Here is a 27729-nt window from a genome sequence, read left to right as displayed (position 1 = left end):
TATATTATCCAGGGTTATGATTACCTGGTAACCAGCAAGCAAATAACTTTTAAAATGTACAATGGACCGTGAAAAATTTAGCTTCATAAAATTTTTCGTAATATCATAATGTTCCCTGTTTTGTATGATGCATAACCTGATTTTTTTCATAGAAAAAGAAACATTGTCTGATTTAAAAAATATTCATTTTTAATATCTACAGACACATCTAGGTATGTCTCACACATAACAGTGAATGTTCAGAACACTTTAAAAATAATTTCTTGCAGGATTGGCAAGGGTAGTATAAGAGATTGAGATGCTAAAGGTTAATGGCTCAAACAATCAGCCATTTGCAAAAGCAGCAGGTGCTTTGCTGAGGTTGAGCACAGTAAGAGCCCAGGTGCAGAGGGTGTGAGCACCAGGGGATGACCACGACAAAGCAACACTCATTTAGCAAGAATCTGGGGTTCCAGACAGATAAGGGAAGAGGCTAAAAAGAAGCAGATCCGGTGATGTGCATTGATACTTTTTATCACGCTGATGTCCTTCCTTACACAAGTGGCTCAGTCGTAAAACTGCCCCTGATCTGAGGACATACTGGGACATTCGTGCATAGGTCTGAAGATGTTCATCCCTTCTGATGGGGGATAAGGGGCTCAACTGCACTGACTGAGAGGCAGCTGCCATGTCTTAGAAGGTGTCTTAAACCATCAAAGACCCCTAAAATGCTTCTTCCCCCCCCCCCTCCAAATTTCTGGGGCCTTCCACCAGAGGCCTGTGCAGGATCCACGGTGTTGAAACAGATCCACGGTGCTGAAAAAGACGGCATAAAACTCCCCACCCCAGGGAAGGTGCCTGGGCATTCCACCTAAAGGTAAGCATATATAAACCCTCTGGAATTTGTGGTTTGTGGGTTTCCCCCACCCCTGATGGATCAAGACACCACTTGGACCAAAGGACATCAAAATTGCAACAATCAAGTCCCGTTAGTAAATCCATGGATGGTGATATCATTTACTCTTATTATTTCTCTTTCTTTCTCCCTTACTTCTCTAAATAACTTGTAACCCACACTAAAAAATTCCTGTCCATGCCTTAGTAAGTGCCTTAGCCACTTACTAAATGGCTAAGTTTAAGTTTGCTAAATTAAAGTTTGTGAAGTACTTTATTTGCCTGGATGTTGTTTTAAAATTTGTCAAGTACCTTATTCTATCTTAATATTCTAAATTTTGCAAGTAAAAGTTTGTTGTTGAATCTGCTGAGAATTTTGTTCTCTTCTATGCATTACCCACAGTCAATTAAACCACCTTCCCCTAAACCAAGCAAGTGGACAGGAGCATAACAGGTAGTTATACTCTCTCAAAGTAAGTTTGAGATTGTCCTTCCCTTCCCTTTTAGAGAACCTATATTCATCAGGTCTCTCTACCCAGTGTGAAACATTCTCCCTAATCTCTATATGATTTGCAGTGAGCCTACAAACCTTCCCTATAATCCAGAGCAATATTCTGAAACTTTTTTTCTTTTTTAATGTCACTGACTTCCTTAAATGCTTACTAAACAATGCAAATTAGCAAGGACAGATCTGTAAAACACCACAATCATGTTTATGACCCAGCTTCCAACTATGTCTTTCAAGAAGTTTAATTTAGATTTGACTCCCATTAGGTCCCTCAGTCTATTGCCAATATTAAGATTGTTCCTTTCACTCCAGGTTTTTACCTGAGAGGAATCCAGTTCATCCATATCAAGAGAGCTCCAGAATATAAACCAAAGTACAGTCAGTGGGACAATCAGAAGATTTACTGGTCTAAATTATACAGCTAACACAAGCACACCTATCATGTAAAGTCTATAAACCAATTTCCAAATTTCCAGCTACATGGGGTTTGGCACTTTCTGATTTCAGTGAAATTTCAAATTCATTTGCAATAAGTAAAAGAAGAATACAAGTTAAAAGGAAGTATATATATATATATATATATACACATATATATATATACACATATATATATACACATATATATATACATATATATACATACATATATATATTACAACATGCAAAAGATTCAGGAACTCACCATATCAGTATCTGACACAGGTCCAAAACTGGTCACATAGATGTTAGTGAAGACTTCAGTAATACTATCTGATATAAAAAGAAAAAAACAAACAAACAAACATTTTAAAGTGATAGTATATTTTTTAACTCTCTATGCAAGATTATGGGACATTTTGAACAAGTTTCTCTCTTTGTTTACTACCCTTGCCAGTAACCTGTTGTAAATACTGGGAGCTTCTCTCCCACTTAACAGAGAAGTTAAAAAACAAGGGTTTGTCCCACAGAATAGTTTGTTTCAGTTTGTTCAACTTTATAATCATCAGCAACTACACACATATATCCAATTTCTCTACCAGCAAAAAAAAACATAGTATCTTGGACTTAACGTGGAAGGACAGTTCTAAATACAAAATGCCTTTGTTGCAGAGGTGTTACCTCTGTTGTTGCAGATATCTCCTATTAAAGCCTTTCTAGCTGAAGGCTGTTTTCTACATCCTTAATAGCGTTTTCAAAGAAAAAGACAAGAAAAGACAATTATTGACTGCACCAGATGTAACAGAACAACATCCTCCTTTTTAATTGGGTGTGTTTTTAAGTGGCACATATTGTAACATAACAGTTCCTTTCCTGGATACGCAATGCTCATGATACATTACTGTGGTACTGTGAACACTTTGAGAAAATGTCCTTCCTAATCATTGCAGTCAGACAGCCATGAAATCAGAATATTAGATATTGGACTGCAGGGAAAAATAATTGCTTAGTTTTCTATCTTCAGTTTTCAATTAGGCTCAAAATAGAATGATTTTCACTAAGAGGGGTAGTACACACAGGAAATTTCTTACAGCAGTTGCCAACTACAGGATGCATTCTAGACAGTCAACACAAGGAACTCTGCCTTTAAGGCAGCTGCTGATTGGAAAAGAAAAATTTGAATATATCTAGGTGCAATTTGACTCATCACAGAATTACCCATTCCCAAAAATAATATAACTGCCTGTTGTATAAGCAATTCTGCTATTATATTATGATTATATTTCCATATTTAATCATTATTAAATTATTAAATATGGGTAGTTAATAGTTTCCATTTTCCTAAAAAATGTCTTTTAACAAATACATGATATAAGCAAATTTTAGTGTTAATTATATTGAGGCCAACAGTATAATCCCTGCTCTTTACTGGGAGAAACCAGTGGTGCTCACTCATGACAGGAGAGTCTCTACCAGCCACCAGGAAAAGGCCAGGACTGATCCTTGAGCAGCTGCATGGGGAGAAGTGCGTTTTCAAAGGGACATAGATGCAAAGATACGGTGATTTCAGACAACTTCTGGAGCATGGGCAAGGAATATTCATCTGTTTTTATCTAAAAGGAAACTTCCTTCTTCAGCCAAATGCTAGAATACAGGACTTCATAAAGCCCTTCCTATCAAAAAGAACCTTTTTTTCCAGGATCATGTCTTCTTTTTAAGCAAATAAATAAAGACTGACTCCTAAAATTACCCTGCATGTCCTGAGAAATGTTTATTTGTATGATAGAGATGTCTGAAATCCCTTATGAAGCATCCTTACACAAATTGAGTTGATTTCCACTCCAAACATCTTGCAAAGAAATTTGATGTCAGTGGACAGAAAAGGTGCTGAGTCTGCACTGTTCTTAGTACTCAACAAGGATCTGGCTGAAGTATCTTTCAGAAGCCACAAGTACATTTCAGAGGACTAGAGACTTCATGCTGCCTGTGGGAGACTCTCCAGAAAAAAAAAATAAAATATTATCTCCAAATGGTTACCTGGCACAGATTGGAATGAAATGGGAGAGTGACAAGAGACCTACTCTTCAGGTGGTAAAATGGTGCTGCAGGGACTAATTGTGAAATTTGGCCTGTACCATGATGACAATACAAAATATTAATTATAATTCCATGAAAAGCACTGGTGTTACAAAAATATGACTGACAGTAAAGTATTCCAACAGCAGAGTATCAAGGCTAATTTCAAATATACTTCTATAACTTGAAGGAACCCTACTAGAGGAAACAAAGTTACTTGGCAAATCTTTACTGCACATTCCCCACCCCTGAAATGCTTGGAAACATGGTCATCTTGTAACCTCACTCTGTTGCTAGGAGTTGTTTGTATCTGATTTATTATTTGACACAGAGGAATTATTTTAATATTTGCACATAATAAACTACAGGACATGGAATTCTCAAGCTTGCCTTTCATTCCAAGTTTTAATTAAGAAAATAAATCCCATATTCTATGATTTCTAAACTCTTCTAGATCTACTCTCCCATCAGAAATGAGCAGAGAAGACAGAGGAGAACAAACATATTGACCACAACTTAGGCTATTAGAACAGTCTGTAGATTCCCTCTGTTGGTTTATGTTAAGAAAGAGAAAAGTACACTAAGGAGGCAATGGCATTTTTTTTTTTTTTTATTTTTGCCTCCTATTTTCTAAATTCTGCATCATTAAGAAGTCTCTATTCATACCCTACCTTCAAGAAAACAAGTTCCTAAAGACAAAAGAAGCTGAAATGTAATAAATCTTGAATTACTCCTCTTTATTAAGAGGATATATAATAATATATATCCTAATATAATATAGAATATATATCCTAATATAATTAATCCATTAGTGTTAGCAGGCTGAGCCTTGTGTCTATTTCTTCCTTGTTACTTTATGTAATGTTAGAATACAGGTTCCTCTGAATTAAAAATTTGGACTTGAGGGTTCATAATCAATGTCTACAAAAAGAAAAAATACATCCTCCTTTTTTTAACAACAAATATTGCAGCTATTGCTTTGAAGGAGTATATTCTTGTCAAACAAACAATTCAGAGGCACAAAGCAGAGTTCCAAATGGACTCTCTAATCAAAATTCATCCAGCAGGCGTCACAGTTACAGGCTTTTTATAACTCATATTCTGTCAAGAACAGCACAAGTCATCATACTTAGCCCACCACTGATTCAAAACAGTTCTGTATCATCAGTTCTTGTGGAAAAACCAAGGAATATATTCAGCTAAGAGATATTCAATGCAACATGTGTTTGCATAAAAATCTAACTTATTTTTTTGAGAAAAGTTAAGGACAAGCTTTTTCTACTGGGATTATAAAATCTGTTTCCTCAAGTGACATGTAAGCACATAACTAAAAGGCCTGATTTTCAAAAGTACTTGAGTCAATGGGAGCCCATATTGAAAAACAGTTTAAAGAACCCTCTGTTGGGAGGAAGGGTGGCTGATTCATTTATACTTGTGGGCTCTTAAGTTACTTTGAATCTCTGTGTTTGAAGGTTATACAAAGAAATGTGAACAGCAAAGGGTACTGTTATAATTTCTATTTAAGATTATTCTTTTAAGGGGAAAAATCTCAGGTAAAGAATATAACACATGGCTACCACCATCACATGAAGTACTCTAAAATTCTGCAAAGGCTATTACAGCATCATTTCTAACTTGCTTTGGTCATAAATGTTAAAAGATAAGCCCTGTCTTACTTAGATCAGACCAGTTTCTCAGATGATGGAAGCCAAAGGTAAACTGACAAAATATAGTCAATTAAGTTAATTATAAAGGAAGGAAAAGAAGCACATCCTGTGGAAGTAAAAAAAAAACAAACAGTAATTACTAAGATCATATTGCACATGGTTCTCAAGCACTGGTTTCTTCTTGATTCCCTTTTCTTACTTGAACTGACATGGTATCATTACTGTAAAAAAAAAAAAATAAATCAAAAAGTAAGAAAAAGCAATACATATACCAAATTACAGAAGATTTATATATGCTTATCTGTCCTTAGCTGGAATGTTTGCTGCGTACTTTAATTACATCTAGAATTTTAAAAAACATTATTTATAACAACTCCTCTGTGAAGATAATAATTTTAATATCCTCAATTTTCCATACTTGAGAAGCTGAGGCAGAAGGATTAAATCACATGCAAGTAATGAGAAGTACAGGTGTTTGCCAAGCCTGGTTACAGCTGTCCAACACTAAGTAACAACACTGGGAAATGTCATCATCATTGACTTGTCAAAAGATTAGAAAAGTGGTTCAGTGCTCAGCTAGAGTTGGTATCAGTGGCATCGCCAATTCCTTTACAGCAACCCTTGCACTGTTGGGATACCCTTTCTGATGGTCTGAAATCCTGCTGACTTGTTCCTCAGTAGAAGAGCTGGCTCAGCTGAGGTAGGCTGCTTGGCAGAGAATTTGCAGTGGCTGAAGTCTAAACCATTCCAGGCTGAGTAATGGAGATGATCAGAAAAGTCAGATGAAAAGGTTCTTCATGACCATTTACCAGTTTGTCAAAATGGTAAGATCCCACAGAGGCATTTAAATTTTCAATGAGCTCCTTTGGTCTGCTGTCTGACTGCAGTTTTCAAATTTTTTTCAAGTTCTTTCATCTGCCCCTTCGCAGCTGCCTGCATCCCTGACAGGGTACACAGAGTTCCAGTGTGTGTGATGTGAGGTAGCTAGACATGCAGGATTCTGCATACCTGAGAGCTCTCCCTTTCCTGGAGAATGCTGAGAAAGCATTATCTTTATTGAAATAAATTTTCAGAGTGTTTCTCATATTTGAGAGTGACCTGAGTATTACTCATTCCCCCTCTCACCAAAATAGAGTTATTTCTGCACAGAGAGTAGGGACAAAACATGGCTCATTCTATGTATTTTTAAAAGAAGAGGAGTGTGATCACTGCAAAATCTTCAGAAAGGTTGCAGATATTTGTTTGCATGAAACTGGCTATATTATTGATTAATGTGTCAAGGCTGCTCCCATAAGAAAACCGGCCTAGTAGATTGGGTTGGACTTTTTATTATTTTTCATTTGAATTGTTAGTCAATAAAGCTGTAAATACAGATTTTGGGCAGCTAAAATAGAAGACAATCTCTTTAAGGTAATCAAAAACCATCAAAAGTGTTCTTGGTGGGGCAGAACTTTCAAAGTATGCATATGCAGTTATAATTAAATTTAATTTAATTTTAAAAAATCAGACAAACATTATTTTAAATGTAGAATTAATAGTGTCTGTGAGAACACTGTAAGGCTGTAACTGAAAGACTGCTAAAACATGCAGAAAAAAAAAAAAAAAGAAAAGAGAAGCAAAAATAAAATACTGCCCTTTAATTATGTCAACAACAAAAACAAAGGAGGTCAACTTGCAGTGCTATGGGAAACTTAACTGAGGATTTCTGTTTTTTTGTGGAAATGCTGTCAAAAGCTTGATGTTAATTTAATTACTTTTCTATAAAAATTATTTAACTAGAATTGACATTGTTCTGACATTGTAATATGGTATCCAGGGGCATGCTTGGCAATGTTGCCCAAAGGCCTTGGAAATGTCATTCATAATACAAGTCAGAAATTGCACAGGTGAAACCGCCAGGGTCTTAATCCATCAAGCACTGTTCCAACTCAACATGCTGCCCTTATCTGACAAGCTCCTTAGTGTGTCAGTTGACAGCTCAAGACACTGACTGGCTGGCAGGGAATGGGGGTCAGAGGAGGTTATGCAACACAGAGATGTAAAAGCAGCAAAATCTGTGGTATTTCAAAATCATGTTCTATCAGTTCTTCATTTTTGGTTTAGGTGGTTCATGCAACAATTTTATTTATCCAAGTTCAGAATCTTCATTCATTATCAACTATTAAATTACAACAGTCTCAAAACCACATATGTCCTACATACAAACACTTTCAATTTGAAAATTGAAGTCATCTGTGAGAAGAAAAAAAAATATTCCTCCTCTTGACGTCAGCACTTCACTTCCAATGGCCTCACTTTATCCATGAACTATCAGCAAGAAAATTTCTTCATATGGGTCATGATGCTTTTTTAAATCTCCATCTTTAACAAAGTATATGTAGAGTAAGTTTACGGGTAAGAGCTAGTAATACCTCTAAGTATTATATTAACAGCTGGACTCGATTCACATTGGTATAAATAAGACCAGAATCAGACACAGTACTTAATTTCTCATAGTGTTTACTGCAATAAGAATATATTCTGGAGAAAATGTCTGGAGGAAGAGACAGGAATTGAAAGCCAATAGGCTAGGAGACCCCAACCGACTTACCTCTGAAGAGCTGATATCTATTAACAGACATTATATCAATTATTAAATTGGCAACTTTATGTAAAGTCTATCAGGGGCCCTCCGAAGGCCTATTCAGAACTTATGAAATTCAGCAGCCCTGTAAAGCAGTACCATATTATGATTTATTATGTCCAATTATGTCACTTACATGAACAGAATAATTGGGCTGCATATAAGCCCACTCTTTTATTTCAACAAAGTAGTATTCATTATTCTGAAATAATTAAAATTGGTTCAAAATAACAGGAATTTGGTATAATGCAATAACTCAGTTAAACATTAGTGTTTCTTTTGAGATGAGTGAGACTTTCTGACCGTCAGAAAAACACTGACCTGGAAAAAAGAATTTAGCTTAACTGTCAACACCCTTCTCTACTGTAGCAAAAAATATGACTTGGGAAAACATTCTCATGTACGTTTTTAGCTAAACTAACAGCTTTTTTTAGGTGTAGGTTACCTACAAAATGTGCACAGAATGCTATGTAGACACATCTGCAACACAAATAATATGATATCACAGTCAGTATTTACTCTTTGTCCTGTGTATAGAAGACACTGGTGCAAACTGCCTTAGCACCATTACCAGATGTCAAATGAAAAAACAAAAAATTCTCTCTGTGCTGAGAGAACATTTACACATTACTAAGATAATTTTCCCATGTATATGACAAATCTGAGGTTTAACTCTCAGTCAAAAAGGAAAGTGCAGATCACACATACAAACATTATATTTACTACTTTTCTTCTCTCTCTCTCTCCCAAGAGACCTTTAATTTGCAAACCTTATTACTTCAGGTTGCAAATTTAAAAACATTTCCAAAGGGGTCTCTGAATGAAAAACCTTGGATACAAGTGACATTTGAGGTGCAGTTTTAACTTTATTATATGCTTTCTCCACAAATTTGAGAAGTTGCTCAAGGATAGATCTAAAGACTCTTAAAGTATATTGGACAAGTTCCACAAAGTTATTTAAGCTCCAAGTTTCCTTTTAAATCAATCAAAGTTAAACTGAATGCCTCTGTGGTCCAGATCATAATGACTAAATTCTGCACTTATATTTGTCTGAATCCCCTTTATTCCTAAATTGCTGTCTAACATTGTCAGTACCTAAAATTCCCTGGCTGCTTATATTTCCACCTTAAGGCAAAAATATCCCAATGCTGCCAAGCAGCCTAAAGAACTGGCTCTCAACCAAGTCCCAACAAGTTCCTCAACCTATAAATAATTACAGATTTACTGAGCCAGAAAGATTTTGATAGAGAAAGGAAGAAAACAAGCAAGAGACTGATTCCACAGCCTAGCAGTACTCATGGGATAGACCAGACTTAAATTGAAGCCTCTGCTCAAGATCTAATTATTTACACAAAGCAGAACCAATTCCTTCCAAAGACTGAGGAAGCATGCTGTATCTTAGAAAATTCACCTGTGTGGTCAAGACAGAACCTGACACACAGTAACTGAGTTCATGAATCTGCTTTAAATTAGAGCATGCACTTGACAACAGCTGCTCTCTATTTTAGAAGTTTCCATTAAATCTGACTATCAGCTTCTGTCACAGCTCTTTTCAGGAAAGGCAGAATGCCATGAGATCTAGAGAGGGAGCACCCCTGTGAATAGATGAAAAGGAGACTGGTAATATTTTCACACCCAAACTTGGTTGTTTCACATGTATTGGTAATGAAAGGCTTCAGCTGCATGCTCTTCTTCAGCATTTTTAATTACTTAGCTTGACAGATTCCTACTCAGTTTATTGACTTTAAGAACCACATTTGTAGACAGTTATGCCCACACCATCTCTGAGATGTGCCAACATGCCCAGCTTTACCCATGTTCCACACAGGATGCCCAGCCATTGGAAGCAACGAATTCTACTGTATGTGGGGTCCAGGAGACGTGGGAACTGACAAACCTAAGCCCTCAATCTTGTGGGGACAACTGGCCAAAGATCATGAATGCCTCTAAAGGCCAGCAGGCAAAAAGAGATCTCAGCGCATGTTCTGACATATATGTAGCTATTTTATACAAAGAAGTAAAAAATCTCCAGTGGAAGGAAGCCACTTTCTCTGAATGATCAAAAAGCCCCATGTCTACATAAAAGGTTTGGAAACTGGGAAACATGGATTCAGATCCCTTTTCCAAATCAGGTAGGCAGTAACTAAGAAGTTTAAGCTGTAATGTACTTTATCCCTGATGATAGGGCTTCTGTACTGACTGGTGGAGCTCATATCACATTGGGCCAATCAATCAATCAGCATCTAGCCTGAATCCTGCCAATACTTCAACATGAAAGAGATTTCAAACAACCCAAAAGTGCACAACTTAATTGGTTCTTTGCACTGGGAAAAGAAGATATTTAGATACTCTCACTCATTACTGTTGGACTTCATAGACTTTTGTCACCTCCAGCAACATTTTGACAATCTCAGAGGTATTGACTGCCAAGTGATTAAGAAAGCAATTAACTAGCTAGACAGCTTTTTGGATTTTTTCCCTATCATTTAAACAGAGTATTCCTCTAATATACAGGTTCATTGTAAAGGTATTAATACAATATGGATGCTTTGGTTGTATAAATACTTGTGATTAATTGGGAAATTATGAACAATAGTGTTGACCATGGTACAATTAAAAAAGGGAGAGACAAAATGTTGAAAAGAAGAAAATTAAATCATTGGGAAGGACAATCTAAACACATGGGTAGTATGAAACTTTCCCATAAGACGACCATGAAATCCACCAAATCTTTCTTTCTTTACTTTTCTTTTCATCCTCACACACCTTGAAGAAAAAAAAAATGAAAATTAACTTAAAAGCATTCAGCTCTAAAATAAACTACCAATGTAAGGGTTTTTTAGTTAAAGTTGCACAAAATGTTCAATAGAAACATAAAATTTGGCTGGAAGAAATGTGATATTGCTGAAATGGGTTACTTAAATGTTGAAGTAGAAGGAACTTAACTAACACACAACACAATTAGCAGCAAACCAAAACCACATGCCACGCAAATGAAAAATAAAACATCAGCACTAAACCTTTAGATAGTACAGTTTCCATCAGGATGAGGAGTGTTTACAATTACCAGGCTGAGTAATAAATATGAGTACTGCAATGTTTAGATCAACAGGATGAGCACAATAGAGCTGAAATGAACCAGACTGCCCCAGCACTCTCTAAAGAATGAGACAGAGGAAGACAAAAAGAGCACTCAAACAAGTCTGGAAGGGAGCAGACTTTGATAAAGTAGAGCAGTAATTATCTGAACTGACCTGAATCAGTGTCATCACACAAGTAGGGAAGGAAAAGTTCTTATTCACATGAGACCGTATTTCTGTCTACTCTGCTTAGAGATCTGTGCTATTAGAAAGAAAACCGTAACATGTAGGTAAAGCAGAAAAATTCCCAAATTTATTTCAGATTGTAGAAACCTATGATCAGAAGTCTTTATCTCTCTTCTTTTTTTTTACTATTTGAATTTTATGACCTCAGTACATAGTCATGGAACACCTTGGCAAATTCTGCTGCATTACACTTCTAGGTTAATTTCAGGTTTAATCTCTGTGCTTTATTCCAAGTCATAGCATTTCTAAAACATCCCATTTGATACACTCACTCTGACAGTCCCTCCTGCATTTCAAACCGCATCTACCCCTAACAGCAGTATCATTTTTAAAAAGTAGCAGTTTCCAGTTTCTCTTTGCAGTCATAACACAGCCAAGTCTGTGTTTCTTAAGAAGTGCTTTTGTTTCATAACAGCTATTGATTCCTCAGAAACTTAATTTTTGTTGCTAGCTTATTTGCTTGCCCATGACTTACATAGGCCCAGATGTTTTTCTAACCAATATTACTCATCCTAGATTTTATCCAAGTTAGATTTCAGAAGCCAGTTTGGCTCATATATATTTACATAAATATGTAACATGTCAACTTGCCAGTGAAAGTACAAGTTATGAAAGGACACCGCCTTTCATGACCTTCCCACATTCTAAACATTATAAAAACCCCTAAATTCTCAGAATTTCCTGGAAGAACATCAAGCACCATCAAGATGGCCACAGAACTCAGTGGGATAGCCCAGGAACTGTGATAATACATAGATATACACAAAGCATTTCATTCTTTGGATACACACTACTTTTTCATAGCTAAAACAGACACTGTCACAGTGCTTATTAGCCTTGTTAATTATTTAATGAGGAATTTGGGTAGGATGGCAGAGCCCATTGAAGTCAGTGAAAAAGTCTTCCCCCAGTGATTAGGCTTCAGAAGAAGCCTTTGGATTGTGTCTGTCTCTGTGGTCAGCCACAGCAAAAAAGTTGCCACCCTGGAGCTGACAGAAACTGTGATGAAGCTCTGGGAAGGATTGTCTTGCTTGTTCTGTGGCAAGCACTCATGTCACCAGAAGTTGGCATCTTCCCAAGGCTTGATGCTATCGGAACAAAGTACGAAACTCACATATTCCAAAGTCCCAAAGGCTGCTGGAGGTCCTCTAGAGATCAACAGACATAAGAAAGCAATGAAAATGAAGATCCTTTCAGACAGATTAATTTTAATGTCTGTGCTTAGTGTCTGGGTATTATAGTCCTGGATTGTATAGTCATTAAAAATGGAGCTGCAGCTCTTTTATCTTTTGCTAGCCTTGTACTTTGCATTCAAGCATGACAGGAACCAATGGGAGAAAGAGGTAGTGCCTTTATTTAATAGAGCTGAATATTAGTGGGCACTTTTAATGCAGTTTTTTGCAGCAGGATCCTTAAATATGTTTTTAATAGGTAACACTGTATGAAATTCTATAATAGTATTTCAAAAGACTGTGACACATTATCAAAAAAAAAAAAAAAAAAGAAAAAAGAAAAAAAAAAGAGCATTCTAATCCTTCTATCAACCAGGCAGCAGTTCCTATTTCAAGCCAGGTAAAATAACTATGAAGTACAGGAAATTAATGTTTATCCAGACTACTCTATATTCTCGAAAAAGCTAGCCAGAGGAATTACGAAAATCAGCCAGAGGTTATGTGCATGTTAACATCCTAAATAGCATGCTTAAGAATCTGTAGACACACGCTTTCCTCACATGCTCCTCAGCCTCACAGTTGCTGAAAAACAGGGAAGGAAGGAGTAGAGTTAGAGTTTCAAGACAACACAAATCAGACTGCCTGCCAAACTGTCTTTTATTTTTTATTCTTAACATTTTTTGCTTGGCAGGACAACTCCAGGGATGGTCATGGGTAATAAGCTTCCTGCTAAACAGGAGTCCTGACAAGCAACGAGTTCATGGCATGATCCAACAGAGAATAATTTTAATACTTAAACAAGCATCTCTCAAATAAGCAAAAAATACTGGCATGGACAGCAATGAAGCAATTTTTAATTTTTAACATGTTACTGAGTTGTCAGTTACTCTTCGGTTATCCAGTTAATACAAAAAAGGGTCTTAGTCTAAGGCTGTGCGAAATGTCTACAAGAAGTGTACTGTAGCACTCAAAAGTCCCACAGCTGAGTCACTTGAATGTCTCCAAGCTACTTTACAGATAACAGTGTTTCCCAGAATCTCCTCTAAAACATACTCCCAGGATACTCCCAGAGCTTGGATTAAGCAGCCTCAATTTTGTCTTTTATTTTTGCCTGTGACAAGAGAATTTGCCTCTGGCTGTCCATGGAATTTTGAGAATCCACTAGGCTTCTATATGTGGAAAGACTATATATTTGGGATTGGGAGCTGCTTTTAATATTAAAATAATAAGTTGGGCTTTTTACAGGCAGAATTAAAAAATAGAGTGTTTTTTTTTATTTGAAACAATGCCTAATATGAGTTTAATCAGAAATCAGTTTCTTAAAGTGCATATTTCTCTTAGCAGAAACTATGGCTTTGTGAAAAAATGCAGATAATATTTACCACAGATATTATTTTAAAACAGTCAATTATTTTAAAAATAGCATATCATGCAGTAGCAAACAAGATTATTTTTTTTAACAGTCATTAAAGACAAAACGTCTAGTAAAAATATAGTTCTCTGACAGCTTTTAGCACCCAGCAGATGGGAAGGGATTATTAAAAATGTGACCATTTCCTTATCTCAAACAACAGGCATTTATATTTCTCCCTCTCATCTTTACTTATTTATTTATTTATTTGCTTATTTTCCCATGTGGAAGTCTCTTCCCTTTTCCTTTCAGAAACTGCATGAGACAATGCAGTACCAAATTAATATTTAAAGTTCTGGTGAAAAAAAGTTCACTGTTCAATGCTTAGTTAAAACTATTGACACAAACAAGTCCATGCAGTGCTATGGAATGCCTTAGGATGACAGGGGGGTTATATAAACACAACATTGCATCTAAGACTAAAACCTTTGGTTTTCTCATTTATATACACGACAATACATCTCTGTCTTCAGCTGCTTCTCATTCAGTGAGCATTTAAATTACTATTTCAAATAGTGAGAATAAAAAGGCATCTACAGTAGCCTTTAGATTGTCACTCAGAATGAAATATCTAGAACATGGTGGTGTATTAATGCTATGAGTTGTCCCTTCAACTCATCTCTAAATTCTTGAATATAAACGCAGACTTTCTCACCTGTTCCATTCTTTTTCTCCTCACTTGTGTTATGCTGAGAGGTTTACACACTTGAAAGAATGGAAATAATAATAATAAGCAGCTCTAATACCTCCCAATTTCCTGATGGAGGTGGTCTGAGGAACCTATTATCTTAGGAAACTGAGACTGGATACAAGAAATTAAAAGGAAGGAATGTGTTGGAAGACAATTACCTCTCTCGGATGAGAGAATCAGCACCGAGCAATTGAGACAAACAAAGAAGAACTAGCAATAATCAGTCAGAAGATATATTGCTTCCATGTAATATAGGTATATAAGAGATGGAGAGTATACAATTTTTTTAATTAAAACAGAAGAAGGTTCTAAATGAAGATAGGTTACTCCAGGAAACCACCTTCACATCAAAGATCATAAATGCAAGCGGTCTATAAAATTTTGCGGCATACACCAGTTTTTAACTGATTTATATTGAACCATATATTAAGGTCAGTGGTCCACAGCACTGAATTTTATCTTCAATGAACTCTATTAGTCATAACACTACAAGATTATAAAATGCTTAGTTTACAGTCTGTAAAAAAACACAGATTAAGCAGATGGAACATGGGACACCCAGGTTTTCCCAAACAAATTGCAGATAAGGACATGTGATTTTTACTGGTTCAACAAAAAAAAGGCATGGGAAGGACCAGATAAGTATGCCTACACAAAAAAAAAATGAATGCAATTTGGTCAGACTAGATCCAATCTCTGCAGCTGCACAACTTCACTAAAGTGTTTGATGTCCTCTGATGTGCACAATAATCCCAGGTAAGAGGGGAATTGATTTACATTGCTTTCACAGTGTTAAATGCTCTAATTATTAAGTAGCCTGCAACATATGGCAAGAAATTAAGGAATGTAAATCAGAAGCTATGTTCTACACAGTAATCACATAAATGGCTCCCAAATAGCAACACCACTTCTGGAAGGTTAGCAGAATCATGCTTTTCTCATTTACACACAATTTCCACAAACTGGTGGTGAAATACTCTGCATAATAAAGTAAACTATTAATAGGATGGCAGTGGTAAACAAAATTTCCTTTAGCTTGTGATTAATTTCATTAGAGCATTAACATGGAAAAAAGAGGTATTAAAATGTGTTTAAAGATTAATATTGGCATATTAAAGTGTTTTGATTCTTATAATTAAAATTTATCAGACTTTTGACAGTATTAATCCAAAATCTTCTGCTGGTGCTTTAATTTAGCAGTTTGGTGAATAGTACAGCAGCACATCCTCTATAGCTGTTTCTTGGGATAGATGACTCATTGTTGAACAACACTAATATCAGAAATTTAAATGCATGTATATAGCATAATGATAAAAGTTCTTATCTATTCTACTTTAGAGTTTCCAAAGGATATTTGAAAACAACTTTCATACAGCTGTTTAAATCTGCCAGTTGTTTAAAAGTGGTCACTGGTTAGTATGACACTCCCTCCTTCACTCATTATCTCTTTTGTCATGCCCTTCTTCCCTTTCCCATGTTTCTTGCTCATAGTAGTTTTTCATCTTGGCTTGTATTACTCTAATGCTAGATTGTTGAAAAACAGCTATTTCTTCTACTTCATTTGTGTTATTTGGAGTATTTAGAAGCTACTTTTAGATATTAATTGTAGCCACTAATACTGACAATTAAAACAGACCAAAATACTGAAAAAAAAATAAAATTAAAGCATGTGCTGTTTTAATATACAGACAATTACAATGTCCTTCTGCGTGATCCTTTCTGATGAAATACCTCTCTCTCTCTCTCTCTCTCTCTCCACACTATTAATTCTAAAAATTGGATGCACTAGATTGTGCATTGAAAAGGTTATTCTTAAAGACGGTCACAAAGTGGTAGCATTGCAAGAAAACAGAAACAGGAATATGTAGTCAGGAGTACTGCCAGAAGCAACAGATCCGTCTCAGACCAGTCAACAACACCAAACAACTGTGCTGGCACAAAAGGGTGGCCACACAATCTGTGGGTACAGGATAATGTTTGCTTTCTACCTACCTAAGAGCCTGCCTTCACATCATTTCAACCTCCTCCATCCAGTTTCATTGGATAAGAAATCCTTCAGGCAGCTGGATGTCAGCAGCTGTACCTGGGAGGAGGGTAGGGCAAGGATGGGTTTCCAGCTGTGAAAGGAAAGTGCACAGCTGCATCTACAGGGCAGGTCTCACCTGGACCTGGGTAACACTATACCTAGAGGGAACTAAATAAATTCATCAAATTTTGGTGAAAAAATATAGCTAGCTGGGCATTTTTTATAAGAATGGACAAAACAGATAGGTATTTAGAAAAGAAAAAGGCAATATTAAAATAGAAGAATAAAACAGGGGGAACTTTGGAAGTTGTCCCAGGGCTCTGCAGGAGGGTGGTTATTAGAGGTTCCTGGGTGCTTCCTGAGGAGGCGTTGATATCTAGGATACAAAATGTTGTGCAGCTTTTCAGTTCCCTGTACACTGCCGAAGTAAACTGAGAAAGATTCAATGAAATAAAGTCCCTGTCCTTTAAAATACTGTCTTATCACATATTTAACCCTTTCCAGGACTTCAGCATAAGGTGATAATAGGAAAAATGTGACAAAGACCATAAATAAGGATACTTCCCCTTCAATTTTGCATATCCTGTCTACTCAAAATCTTATATTTTTCAGTGGGGTCTTCATGAACAATAAGCTCAAGAGCTGTACAACACTGAGCATCCTGCTGTTCTGAAGCAGTTTAAACCTTTCATTTACACAGACTTTTTCATTCAGCTATATCTTCAAGATATAGCTGAAGGAAAATAAAATACTAAATTTTTTTTCCATCTTTTCCAAGATGGAAAGCTGTATCCATTATTTCAATATCATGCTGGCTTTCAGTTAAAGAATCTTAGAACAACTGAGTTTAAAAAGAACCTTTGGAAGGTCCAAAGCAGAGCAATCTCTGAAGACACAGCAAGTTGCCCAGGTCATACCCTGTCAAATTGTCAAGGTCTCCACAAAGATGGAAACTCCACCACAACTCTGAGCAGCCATTATCTCTGCAACTGTTGAAAATCATCAGCATGTAAATTGCCTAGTAAATCTAAGGAGGGCAGGAAAATAATTCTTCTTTATACTTTTTTTGGTTCTTTTAGATTATGTCTCATAAAGAGAGTATTGTTACACTGTTTTGCCACAATCAGGTATTGAATGTAGTAGAATCCTGTTGTGCTATGCAGAATGAATGTCTCGTAGCAGTTTTTTCTTTATGGGTGCTAAAATACAGAAAATGTATTTAAATGTATATTTGCCTTTAGAAGGCTCAAGAACAAAGGTTACAAAACCCCCAACCTATTCTACACAAAGAAGCTGAAGGAATTATCCATGTCCATTTAATTCCAAGTTTTTAGTTTTCATTGAAAATAAAATGTCAAAACTTGCCAATCAATTGTTCTGAAAGTTATGCATGACTATTTGCTTAAATATTGGTTCTTGTCAAGCAAACAGAAATCAACATCACTAAATAGTGATGCTAATCATATCACAGTATGATATAATTGCTATTTTTCCTTAAATCAAACATATTTTTAAGGTCTGTTTTTTTCATCTTTGGGAAGGGTAGGGTGCTCCAAATATTGCCTGCATCCTATATATCTAAACCCAAAATGTCAAAAAACATCAATGCTTTATTATAAACTGGTTGAATAGCTCTTCACCAAAATTTTCAGAATATCTTTAGGTGATTACATAACTGAATAAGAGATCTTTATAGCCTCCTTCTTATATTCTTAATTTGCAGTCTTTTTTTGGTATATCTTATTTAAGAAAATATTTGAAATGTTACTTTCTGTGTCTCCTATAAAAATAATATACAAAACTGAGTACTCCATGGATGCATCACAGATGCAAATATTAAAGGATTCCCCTGATATTCTTTATAAGTTCACCTTTTAACATAATCCAGAATACTATCAATTTTGTATTAAAAAATTTCTTTGTTTTCACAGATTGACTATTTTTTTTATTTTTTTTTTTATTGTAAGCAACATATACATGGATTACTACATTTAAATTCACTTTTTGCTTGGTTAAAATACACTAGTAAAAATCCATGAGATCCATTAAAATCCCCAAAGTTATCCTGGATGAATTTCTAATGCTCTTAAATATTTCTGAAAATGTTTTAGAGCTAGATTATTTAAATAATAATTTTATTTCCAATTCAGGTGGCTTTGTGCAAATTGTATCATTACACAAGGGTAATAAAAACTTTGGAACTATGACATTGCCTTCCTTTGATACATATGTATTTAAACTAGTCAGCCTGAATAAGAAGTAGTTGTATACTTCAGATAGAAAAAAAATCATTGCAAGATTTAACATGATAAAAAGTGTAAAGCAGTCAATAGTAGAATACCTTGGATATCAGCAAGACCACTCCTTCTCAATAATTTCCTAAATAACCCAGAATAACAGCATCACAGAGAAAAGGTGATGGGTTTGCTGTCTTTGTCCACCAAATCTGGCTGAAAAATGTAACCAGTGAGCACCAATGCTCACAGCAATTGCTCAGAAATCTGCAGTATCTGCTTTCACGGCTTTCTTGCAATGAGACAAAAGTAAGCAGAGCTCTAATTCAGCCTTGGTGTCGTCAGCAGTAATTCTAGCATTAGAAGCCAGTGCCAATTCCTTGCCAGGAGAGAAAAAAAAAAATACTAAATATACACGCTCAGTGAACTGGGAGAGCCTCCCAGACTAGCTCCTCTACAGGCATGTATAATTGCTGCAAAATACCAACATTTCTGTTAACTCATCTGAGGCATCATCAACGCATTTGACTCTTTGGGATGGTGCTATGCAGGCCCAGGATCCTGGGTCCAATGATCCTTGTGGGTCCCTTCTAATTCAGCTTATTTTCTGATTCTGTGATTTTTTTGCTTTGCATCATGCAACACTTTCCCCAGTTGCACTACCCTGCTCCGTTGGAGCATTAATTTTATTTTCACATCTTCACTGTTGATTTATTCACAGACTTTCAATAAAAAAATAACCAAATAACCTCTATCTAGCTACTCAGCCCCTATCTTATATTAGACACTTTTTTGGTTTGCTCTTTAGTATCAAAAAGGTTCCTCTGAATTTTTTTTGTCCTTCCACTTTTCCTAATGAATCCTTCCCTGGAATGCTTATAGCTACTGAGCTAGTTCTGTTCTTGGATTTTAGCAGTGTATGCATGCCCTGGATAAGTTATTAATGAGATTTTCATATCCTCCTCTCTATTGCTTTTCCATTTCTTACAAGGAATGATTTTTGCCAATATACATTATCCATGGCTCTAACATAAATTAACCTGAGTTTCCCACTGAATCCTCTGAAAGCACTATTATGGCCAGATTCCACGTGGCCCTTCCAGGTTTGTCCAAAAGAGGAGCACACAATAGTTTACTTCTTTGTGTCCCAGCCCAGCTACAAAGAAGGGCTTTTAGAAGATGCAAGTGCTGCTCTGAATAACTCTGCACTAGCACTGGCAGAGAGATATCACCATTTCCTAAGGTGAACCTGGAGCAAAGAAAGGCTAAGGAAGCAACCAGAACTGTGATGGGGAACTGCACTTTTTTCCTTTAAAAACAGTAGTAAAAGCTTTCTAGCACTGTTCTGCAGAAAAAAAATAGTCAAAGAACCTTCCTTTATGATACTCTGAATTTATATTAATCATATTTTGGGACAAACACTTCCAAGTCTGGCTAGAGGACTAGCCAAGCTAGGGTTGTTTCCTGGCAAATGAAAACCTCCAACTATTTGATAAACACAGACACATATACGCATACAGCTCTCCTGATCTGGGCAGGAAACAAAGGTAATCTGTGAAAAAATGGATTTTCCTTGTGCTCGTGTTGGTGAGCACATCACACAACTTTTAATCACCAAGTCTGATATTCTACATTACACTGATCCTATGCAATGAAATATGCAGCGCTCCAAAGATGAAAGATCACACCTGCAAGTGCTCATTGCCGACCATCTCCCTGATAGCAAGTCAGCAAGAATTCCCCTCCATTCTCTTCAGTTTTCCTGTTCAATTGATTTACAAAATGTTGGGAGAAAAGAAGATTTTGTCTGTCTGTATGAGAAATGCAATGCAGATGCTTGCTTAAAGCAATCAGAGTTTTTGAAATCAGAGATGGTTCCTTCAAAATAGAATCACAGTGCATTTAATTTTCACCTACCTACTGTCTTCTTTTTTTTTAACAACTAACATTCAACTCTGGTTACAATAAGAATGCCATTCCTGAAGCTGGTGAGACTGACCACAGTTTGCAGAAGGATCCTGACATTTCCACAGATCTTTTCAATGTCAGTATGGCACTTGAAACTTCAGGCTATGAAGTCCAGTCCTCTGCCCTTGTAACTTCCCTTTTGTTTTGTTTTGTTTTCTCCAACATTTAAGTTTTCTATTCCATTATGTTTTATATGTTTCAGAGAGCAGAAAAGACAGAAGTTCTATAGCTGTTGGAAAGGCCAGTTTCTGATGTGAGAAAGTAAAGAAGGCTGAAAAACTTATGGAGATAGTCAGAATACTGAAGCATCCAGGATGATCATGTCTGTTCATGGGCCAGAGGAAAGAAGATAGATAGTTCAATCACTTCCAGATATTTTGGTTCCTTGCCTAGTTTTAGAGCCCATTAATGTGTGGATTTCCTTTTCTACATGCTAATAAAAATCAAAGGATTTATGAAAAAATGTTACCTTAAGTGTCTTGAAAACATTGCAGCAAATAAAAAAAACAACAAAAAACAACATGATTTATAGAAAGTCATAAACAATTAAGTATGACTTGCCATTTGCATGGCTATATTTCATACAAATTAATGCTAATGATACAGGAAATTTGTTTTGAAGTCAAACTTGTAATTTATTTTGATGACTAAACAGAAATGGCATAGAATGTTTGGGCAAAATAGTTCATTTGAGAGCTGAAAGTGCAGTCAAGAGTGTTCCAGCTGCAACCCTGTGCTTAGCATAAAATGAGTACAGAGAAAAGATTATCTCCCCTTGAATAAACCCCTGCTTATCCATATCAGTACAGTAGGCTGGGGCATATATGTAAGTCATATGAGATGTCTCTAGCTTCAGGGGATGGTGCAGTGTCATCTTCTCCCTGCCCACACCCATTTTGCAGGTAATTTCATCATTGTAGTGTTCATACATCACTCAAGGGTCGCAGCTGGTAGGATAGCCAACAGCCAACAGCCCAAACCTGTTTATCTGACAGAGATGTACCACCAGTAAAAGTTAAACCTTCCTCATCAATCTTTAGAAAATAGTACTCAGTTTTGAAGAGCATCAGTAAAGCATCAAGTTACATACTGTCAGTACTCACACCAAGTCTCCCTGTAAAATGAATGACAAATCTATCCCTTAATTCAAGAACTACCTCCCAACCAGACATTTACTTAGCTGAATTTCATATACAGTCTTTCAAGAAACTTATACATTTCCCTTTTGTTGGTCAATAACTAGATAAAATGCCAGTATTAACGCAAAACATTTCATTACTAAAGGAGTAATTTTTTACAATGAGCTAAATTCTTGCTGTAAGACATCTCTGAAAATGTCTTTCACAGCAAGTGAAAGTGGGCTGACGAAGAGCTCTTGCTTTCAGGCTGCTTTAGAAGAATTCATCTCAGACCCTGGACTATTTCTGTTGTAGCATGTTAGGCCAGATTGTGATCCCAGTCATAGCAGTGATGTGTGCACGATAATGCAAACTGCTTTGCCAAAGTAAACATTCTACTGGTTTCAAATGAGCTATTTCATATTCATACAAATGGAAGTGAAACATAACTGAGCCTATGTATCTTAAATTAATGATGTGTGGCATGGTCAGAATGTAGTAATCTCTTACAAAAACACTTTTAGAAATTCCCAGGGATTACTAGGCACTTAGTGTTAAAAAAAAAAATAAAAATAAATATTTCCGTATCTCTTTTCAGACTACAGGTCAATATAGAAAAAGGAATAAATAAACTGCTAGAAAATTCCTGAAATAAGAAACTACATAATTACGAAGCACTATGTACAAAAGCCTTGTTTGGTATGTTTTGTATCACAAATTATCACAACTGCCATTTACAAGTGTTCTTTTAAATTGTAAGAATCCATCCATCCACAACTGAAGTATTCTTGAAGATTAATGTGTCATGAATCACCACGGTTTAATATGCATGACACAGTTTCATTTCACACATATTCTGCATGGGTTGATTGCCATGTATACCAATAGAAAACAGATGTTAATTCTTTAATTTTTTTGCTCTCAGAGTATGTTTTAATTATCTATGAGGCTTCATAAAGGAAAAGAGGGAGGTTATTTTGAAGCAAATTTAATGAAAAATATAAAAGAAAAATCCATTAGATTTTTTCTTTATTTCATGTTCTCAACAATACAATTTCAATATTAAAAGAAATACTTGATATGCGAAGGAACTGCAGACTGCTCTCATTAATTGGCTCATTCCTTGTAAGCAAGAAAACTTTGATTATTTTTCTAATAAAATGCATGCTTTTAAAAGCCCTGCCAATTCAACATGAGCTTGGTGATATGAAATGCTACTGCAAGTCATTGCATGTTTATACTACACCTAAATTCTTAAACTTGAATATTTTGCAAAGAAATCAAAACTCCGTGTAAAACATGACTATATAAATTCTTGCATCAACAGTGTTTTAGGTCCTATGTACCATCCAAATTAGTCTTTGAATATAAAATATTTCACAAGCCTCCCCTGTACAGAGGCCAGAAATGGAAATGAAAAGATATACTAGGTTAAAAGTGATGTATAATGAGAAAGCTGTTTTAGTCAGCGTCAGCTCCCACTTTCTGCTGTGTCAGATGCAAGCCACAATTCTCCAGGACCAGAACAGCAACAGAGCCACAGGTCAGGACAGAATAGTGTTGGATAAAAACTCTGAGCTTTAACTGATGCCTAATTTGATCAGAGTTGTTATTGCAATTTCCATGGAAGCTGAAGCATGTCTCTAGCTTTGGGCCTGATCTTCCTGAAATCAACAGGAACAGGAATGGCTCCCAAGGATTTTGCACTAGAATTAGATTCACCAAGCTGAAACAGTCTCCAAGTTGAAAATTACAATTACCAAAACTTACAAAAATTAATAATAGCAGTAGAAGTGTATATCTGAATGTTAGATTGTATAAATACAGATAAACACCAATAGCAGATAAAATATTGTCAAAACTAAGATAATCAGCTCCTCCCTGTCATAGAGATTTTTCTGTACACAGTAATATTTTCAAGACCATAAATGTGTTTTTTAATTTCTTGCCTATATAACACATACTGACATAAGATGGCATACAGCTTTAAAATCAAAATGTGAACTGACATTTTGAAAAATAACAGACAGTAATGGCACAAGAGTGCAGTGACCTCTGTCCTCCAATATTTTCTTTTTCTGCATTTTTTTTTCCAAATGCCCAAATAAGTGCAAGGTGCCCAGAAATGAAATGCATATTACCAGTGACACCCTAATTTCAAAGAAGTCAAAATCACAACATTTTCACTGAATTTACTGGGCCAAGGAATGAATCTAAAATGTGGAATTCATATACGTCACACAAAACACTTGTGCAGATTTCTGAAAACATACACCTATCGCATTGCAGGGAATTAAGCCTGCATTCCTTGTTCAACCAAAATTCCTTGACTGGAATAACAGCTTTAGATGTTATTTTTGTTCACATTCTGTTCTACTATGTATAAAACACCAGAGTTTTTTTTCCTTTTTACTTAAGATAAATGTGTGAAAGTGCCTTCTTTCCATTCATAGATGTTATCTTCCTCAAACTTCAAATGATTCATCTGGGTGAATGTAGTTATAAATAATTTATCAAGATACATACCAGTTGTTAGGGAAAAAAAAAAACCCTGAAGGAAGAATATCACTGCATAAAATCTGAACATTAAAATTGATTTTTAAAAATCAATCTTTAATTGGCTTTATTACCTCCTAATCCAGGTCTGAGGCGATTATCATAACCATCCAGAAGTCTGTCTAGAATTCTTGTAAAGATGGTGATGTTATTCTTAGCTTCGTCTTCCAGGGAGTCAGCCAGCACTGATCTAAATGGATATTTTACATTTTAGAAGGTGCTAAGTATGTTTTAACATACACTCAACATGCATTTTTTCAGGCTAGCCTTTACTTGAGGTATTCGTACAGGAAAGGTGTATTTGACAGTATAAGAATGCACAATTTAAATACAACACGTTCAGGCATATAAGAGTCAAGAGCACACTATTTAAAATATCCAGGAAGCAATTTTCTAGTAGCCTCTACTTATAAGTATATTGCATTACAGTGAGGGCTACTTCAAGCTCCACTAACACCATTAGTGGAGACTGTGCTGGTGCAAAACCCTAGAAGAGCTTCTCGGGCTTTGGTGGTATGTCACTCCTGGACTGATAACTCACGATTCCATGCACAAACCCATCTCCTTCCAGCTCTATCTTATCTGTCCTCACTTAGGTATACTCATCTCTGAATAAATCCTGTGGATTTGCCTCCACCCAATGGTCATGTAATGTACATGACCAGAAGAACTAACATGAGGGAAAACTCCAGCGATCATGCTCAGGGAGTCCTCTGACGCCAGCACTTGGTGGGAGGGAACACCAGTGCTGACTAGCAAGCTGCAGGATAGCTGTGGACAGCCTTCATCTTTCTAAAACGCTATTTTGTCATAAAAAGCACTATCCAATATTCCACTGGATGCAGACAAACCTTAAAAAAGTTGTGTGGAAAGGGGAATCATAAATGAAGTGCCAAGAAGAATCTGTAGATCACCAATTGTTCAAAACTTCCCCAAAAAAGAAAGATACATTACAGTCTTTGTGGATCAAACCTCTGTGGAACACGCTAGGGGCTGGAATATGAACCTGCTGCCCAGCCAGCCGTGGTGCTCCACAGTGCTCTGGAACCTGGGCACTCAGACCAAAAGGGCTTGTGCCAGGGAAACTCTGACACGCAGAAAGCCTTACACATGCAAATGTTGCCGTGCCAACAATTTTAAGCACTATGCATGTGAAATACATGAGCTCATCAGTATTATCTACTTAAAACCAGCATATTGGTAACAAGGAAGTAAAGCATCATATGCTACACACATTACCATTTACACCTTTTTCAGCTACCTAAATTTTTAAACCTAAATGTTTGAGTATTAATCATCTCAATATGAAGGCATTCTGAATGTCATAATAGCAAGCATGTTTTCCTTCTCCAAACCAAAAGTGGGTTTGGATGATATTTTCTGTAAAGCAAGCTTTATGATTGTTTAAAATTACTAAAAGACAAGGCTGTATGTTGGTCTCCAGCTCAATAGCATAAACAAGTATTTAAATGTAAATCATTGCAGTCTGTGCTTTCCATCATATAAACCACAGAATCGACCCAAACCAGATAACTTATAAAGAACCCATGAAAATGTCATGTGTGATTAACCATGTGCCAGGTTTTTCTTAGTTGCGGTTACTGGATGGTTCTTTTTTGGTTTGTAAGATGTATCATTGTACTCATGGACTACCAGAGTACGTTTCTGCCATTTTTAAGCTTCTTTTTGAGATACAACAGTTTTTCAACTCAAGATTCCACTAAAAAAAATTACATCAATACAATTACATCAAATTAGGGTCGAATCCTGCAAACTTTACTCAGGCATAAAGTCTTTAATAACGTATATGGTCTCTTTGACGTCAGTACAATTACTCACTTGAGTAGGGTTTGCAGGATCTGGCCCACTGTGACTCAACTAATACTGCACCATAGTTAGGTATAAAGTGAAATAGAAAACAAAGTTTCAGAAAATATTTTCTTCGCTGGGAAGCAAACAAAAATATTGGAAACTTGTTAAATCATAGGAAACTTGCATTATATGCATACAATCTTTACCATATGAGGACAGGACCTACTGCAGCCAGAACTAAAGCAAGTAATTCAAAGTTACAAACTACAATTAATTACGTGTTTAGGGACTGTGAGCAACACAAAAGAATAATGTAATAAAAATTACTTCCTCTTATGCTGTCACTTTAGGAATTGAGAACTTTAAACGACATAAGAAAAGTTGATTAATAAATGATGCTATTGTTTTATTATATGTGATTGTGAAGTTGTATGCTATCTCCACCTAGAGGTTTAAAGCTTAAGCATCATTTTGAATTCTATTATGTTTGACCAAAAAAAAACAATCAAGAAAAAAAAAAAAGGCATGCCCATATTAATAAATATATGAGCATTGTTTTAAAGACAGTGATTTGCAGTCTGACTTCATGATAATCTATTTCTTCAATTTGTATGGTACAGAATCACAGTGATACGGTAACTCAAATTTTTAAGATCCAAAAAGGCATTTAAGGAAGAAATTGTTATTTTAATGGTGAAATAAAACATCAATTCACAAACCGTTTAAGGACAAGAAATCAGTCTTTTATGGTCCCTAAACTACATTCTACTGCATTTGTTCCTGAAACTATGTAATACTGCATTCAATCAGCTAAGAAAGATTTTCTTATTACGTTACTATATACTACACTTTTATAACCCCTCACACAAGCTTACCCTTAGGAGATTGTAACATACATAGTCAGACTGAACAACAAAACTAAATGTCCTCTCACCTTGTTGGTAGCCACACCAATAAAACGAGAAGAACCAACTGCATCTCGGAGAGTGCCAGCTTCCTCTTCATCGCTGCTCTTTGCAAAACCTAACGGTGCAAGAAAAACACAAACCCACTCTCAGCCACAGTCAGTCTCCGCCAAACAGTGCTTTCAACTTAACCCGAGGAAAATATGTCACTTCACTGGAGAAAGGAAACCACTGGATTTCCGCAGCACTTTTCAGTACTAGCAACTTATTGTATCTCCATCTTTCCCAACGATCCTGCTCTGTGCAAGGAGGCAACGTATGATCAGAAGTGGCATGTGAGCAGACG

At 36.0% G+C, this 27729-nt stretch overlaps 1 protein-coding gene across 2 annotated transcripts in view; it reads right to left on the bottom strand.

Moving 5' to 3' along the window:
- GABRA2 (gamma-aminobutyric acid type A receptor subunit alpha2) overlaps nt 1-27483 on the bottom strand; it is a 57433-nt gene extending 29950 nt beyond the window's left edge. For both annotated transcript variants that reach the window (XM_058838031.1, XM_058838030.1), the window contains exons 1-3: nt 27413-27483; nt 24741-24856; nt 2064-2131 (exon numbers count right to left, since the gene is read on the bottom strand). In XM_058838031.1, coding sequence (XP_058694014.1) covers nt 2064-2131; nt 24741-24856; nt 27413-27483 — 255 coding nt within the window. The remainder of the gene's footprint in view (nt 1-2063; nt 2132-24740; nt 24857-27412) is intronic.
- Nucleotides 27484-27729: the final 246 nt, after the last annotated feature.

Source organism: Poecile atricapillus, chromosome 4 (genome assembly GCF_030490865.1).
Source record: "Poecile atricapillus isolate bPoeAtr1 chromosome 4, bPoeAtr1.hap1, whole genome shotgun sequence".
Lineage (NCBI taxonomy): Eukaryota > Metazoa > Chordata > Aves > Passeriformes > Paridae > Poecile > Poecile atricapillus.
Note: the sequence above shows the minus strand (reverse complement) of the source record. Positions and strands in the feature narration are given on the sequence as shown.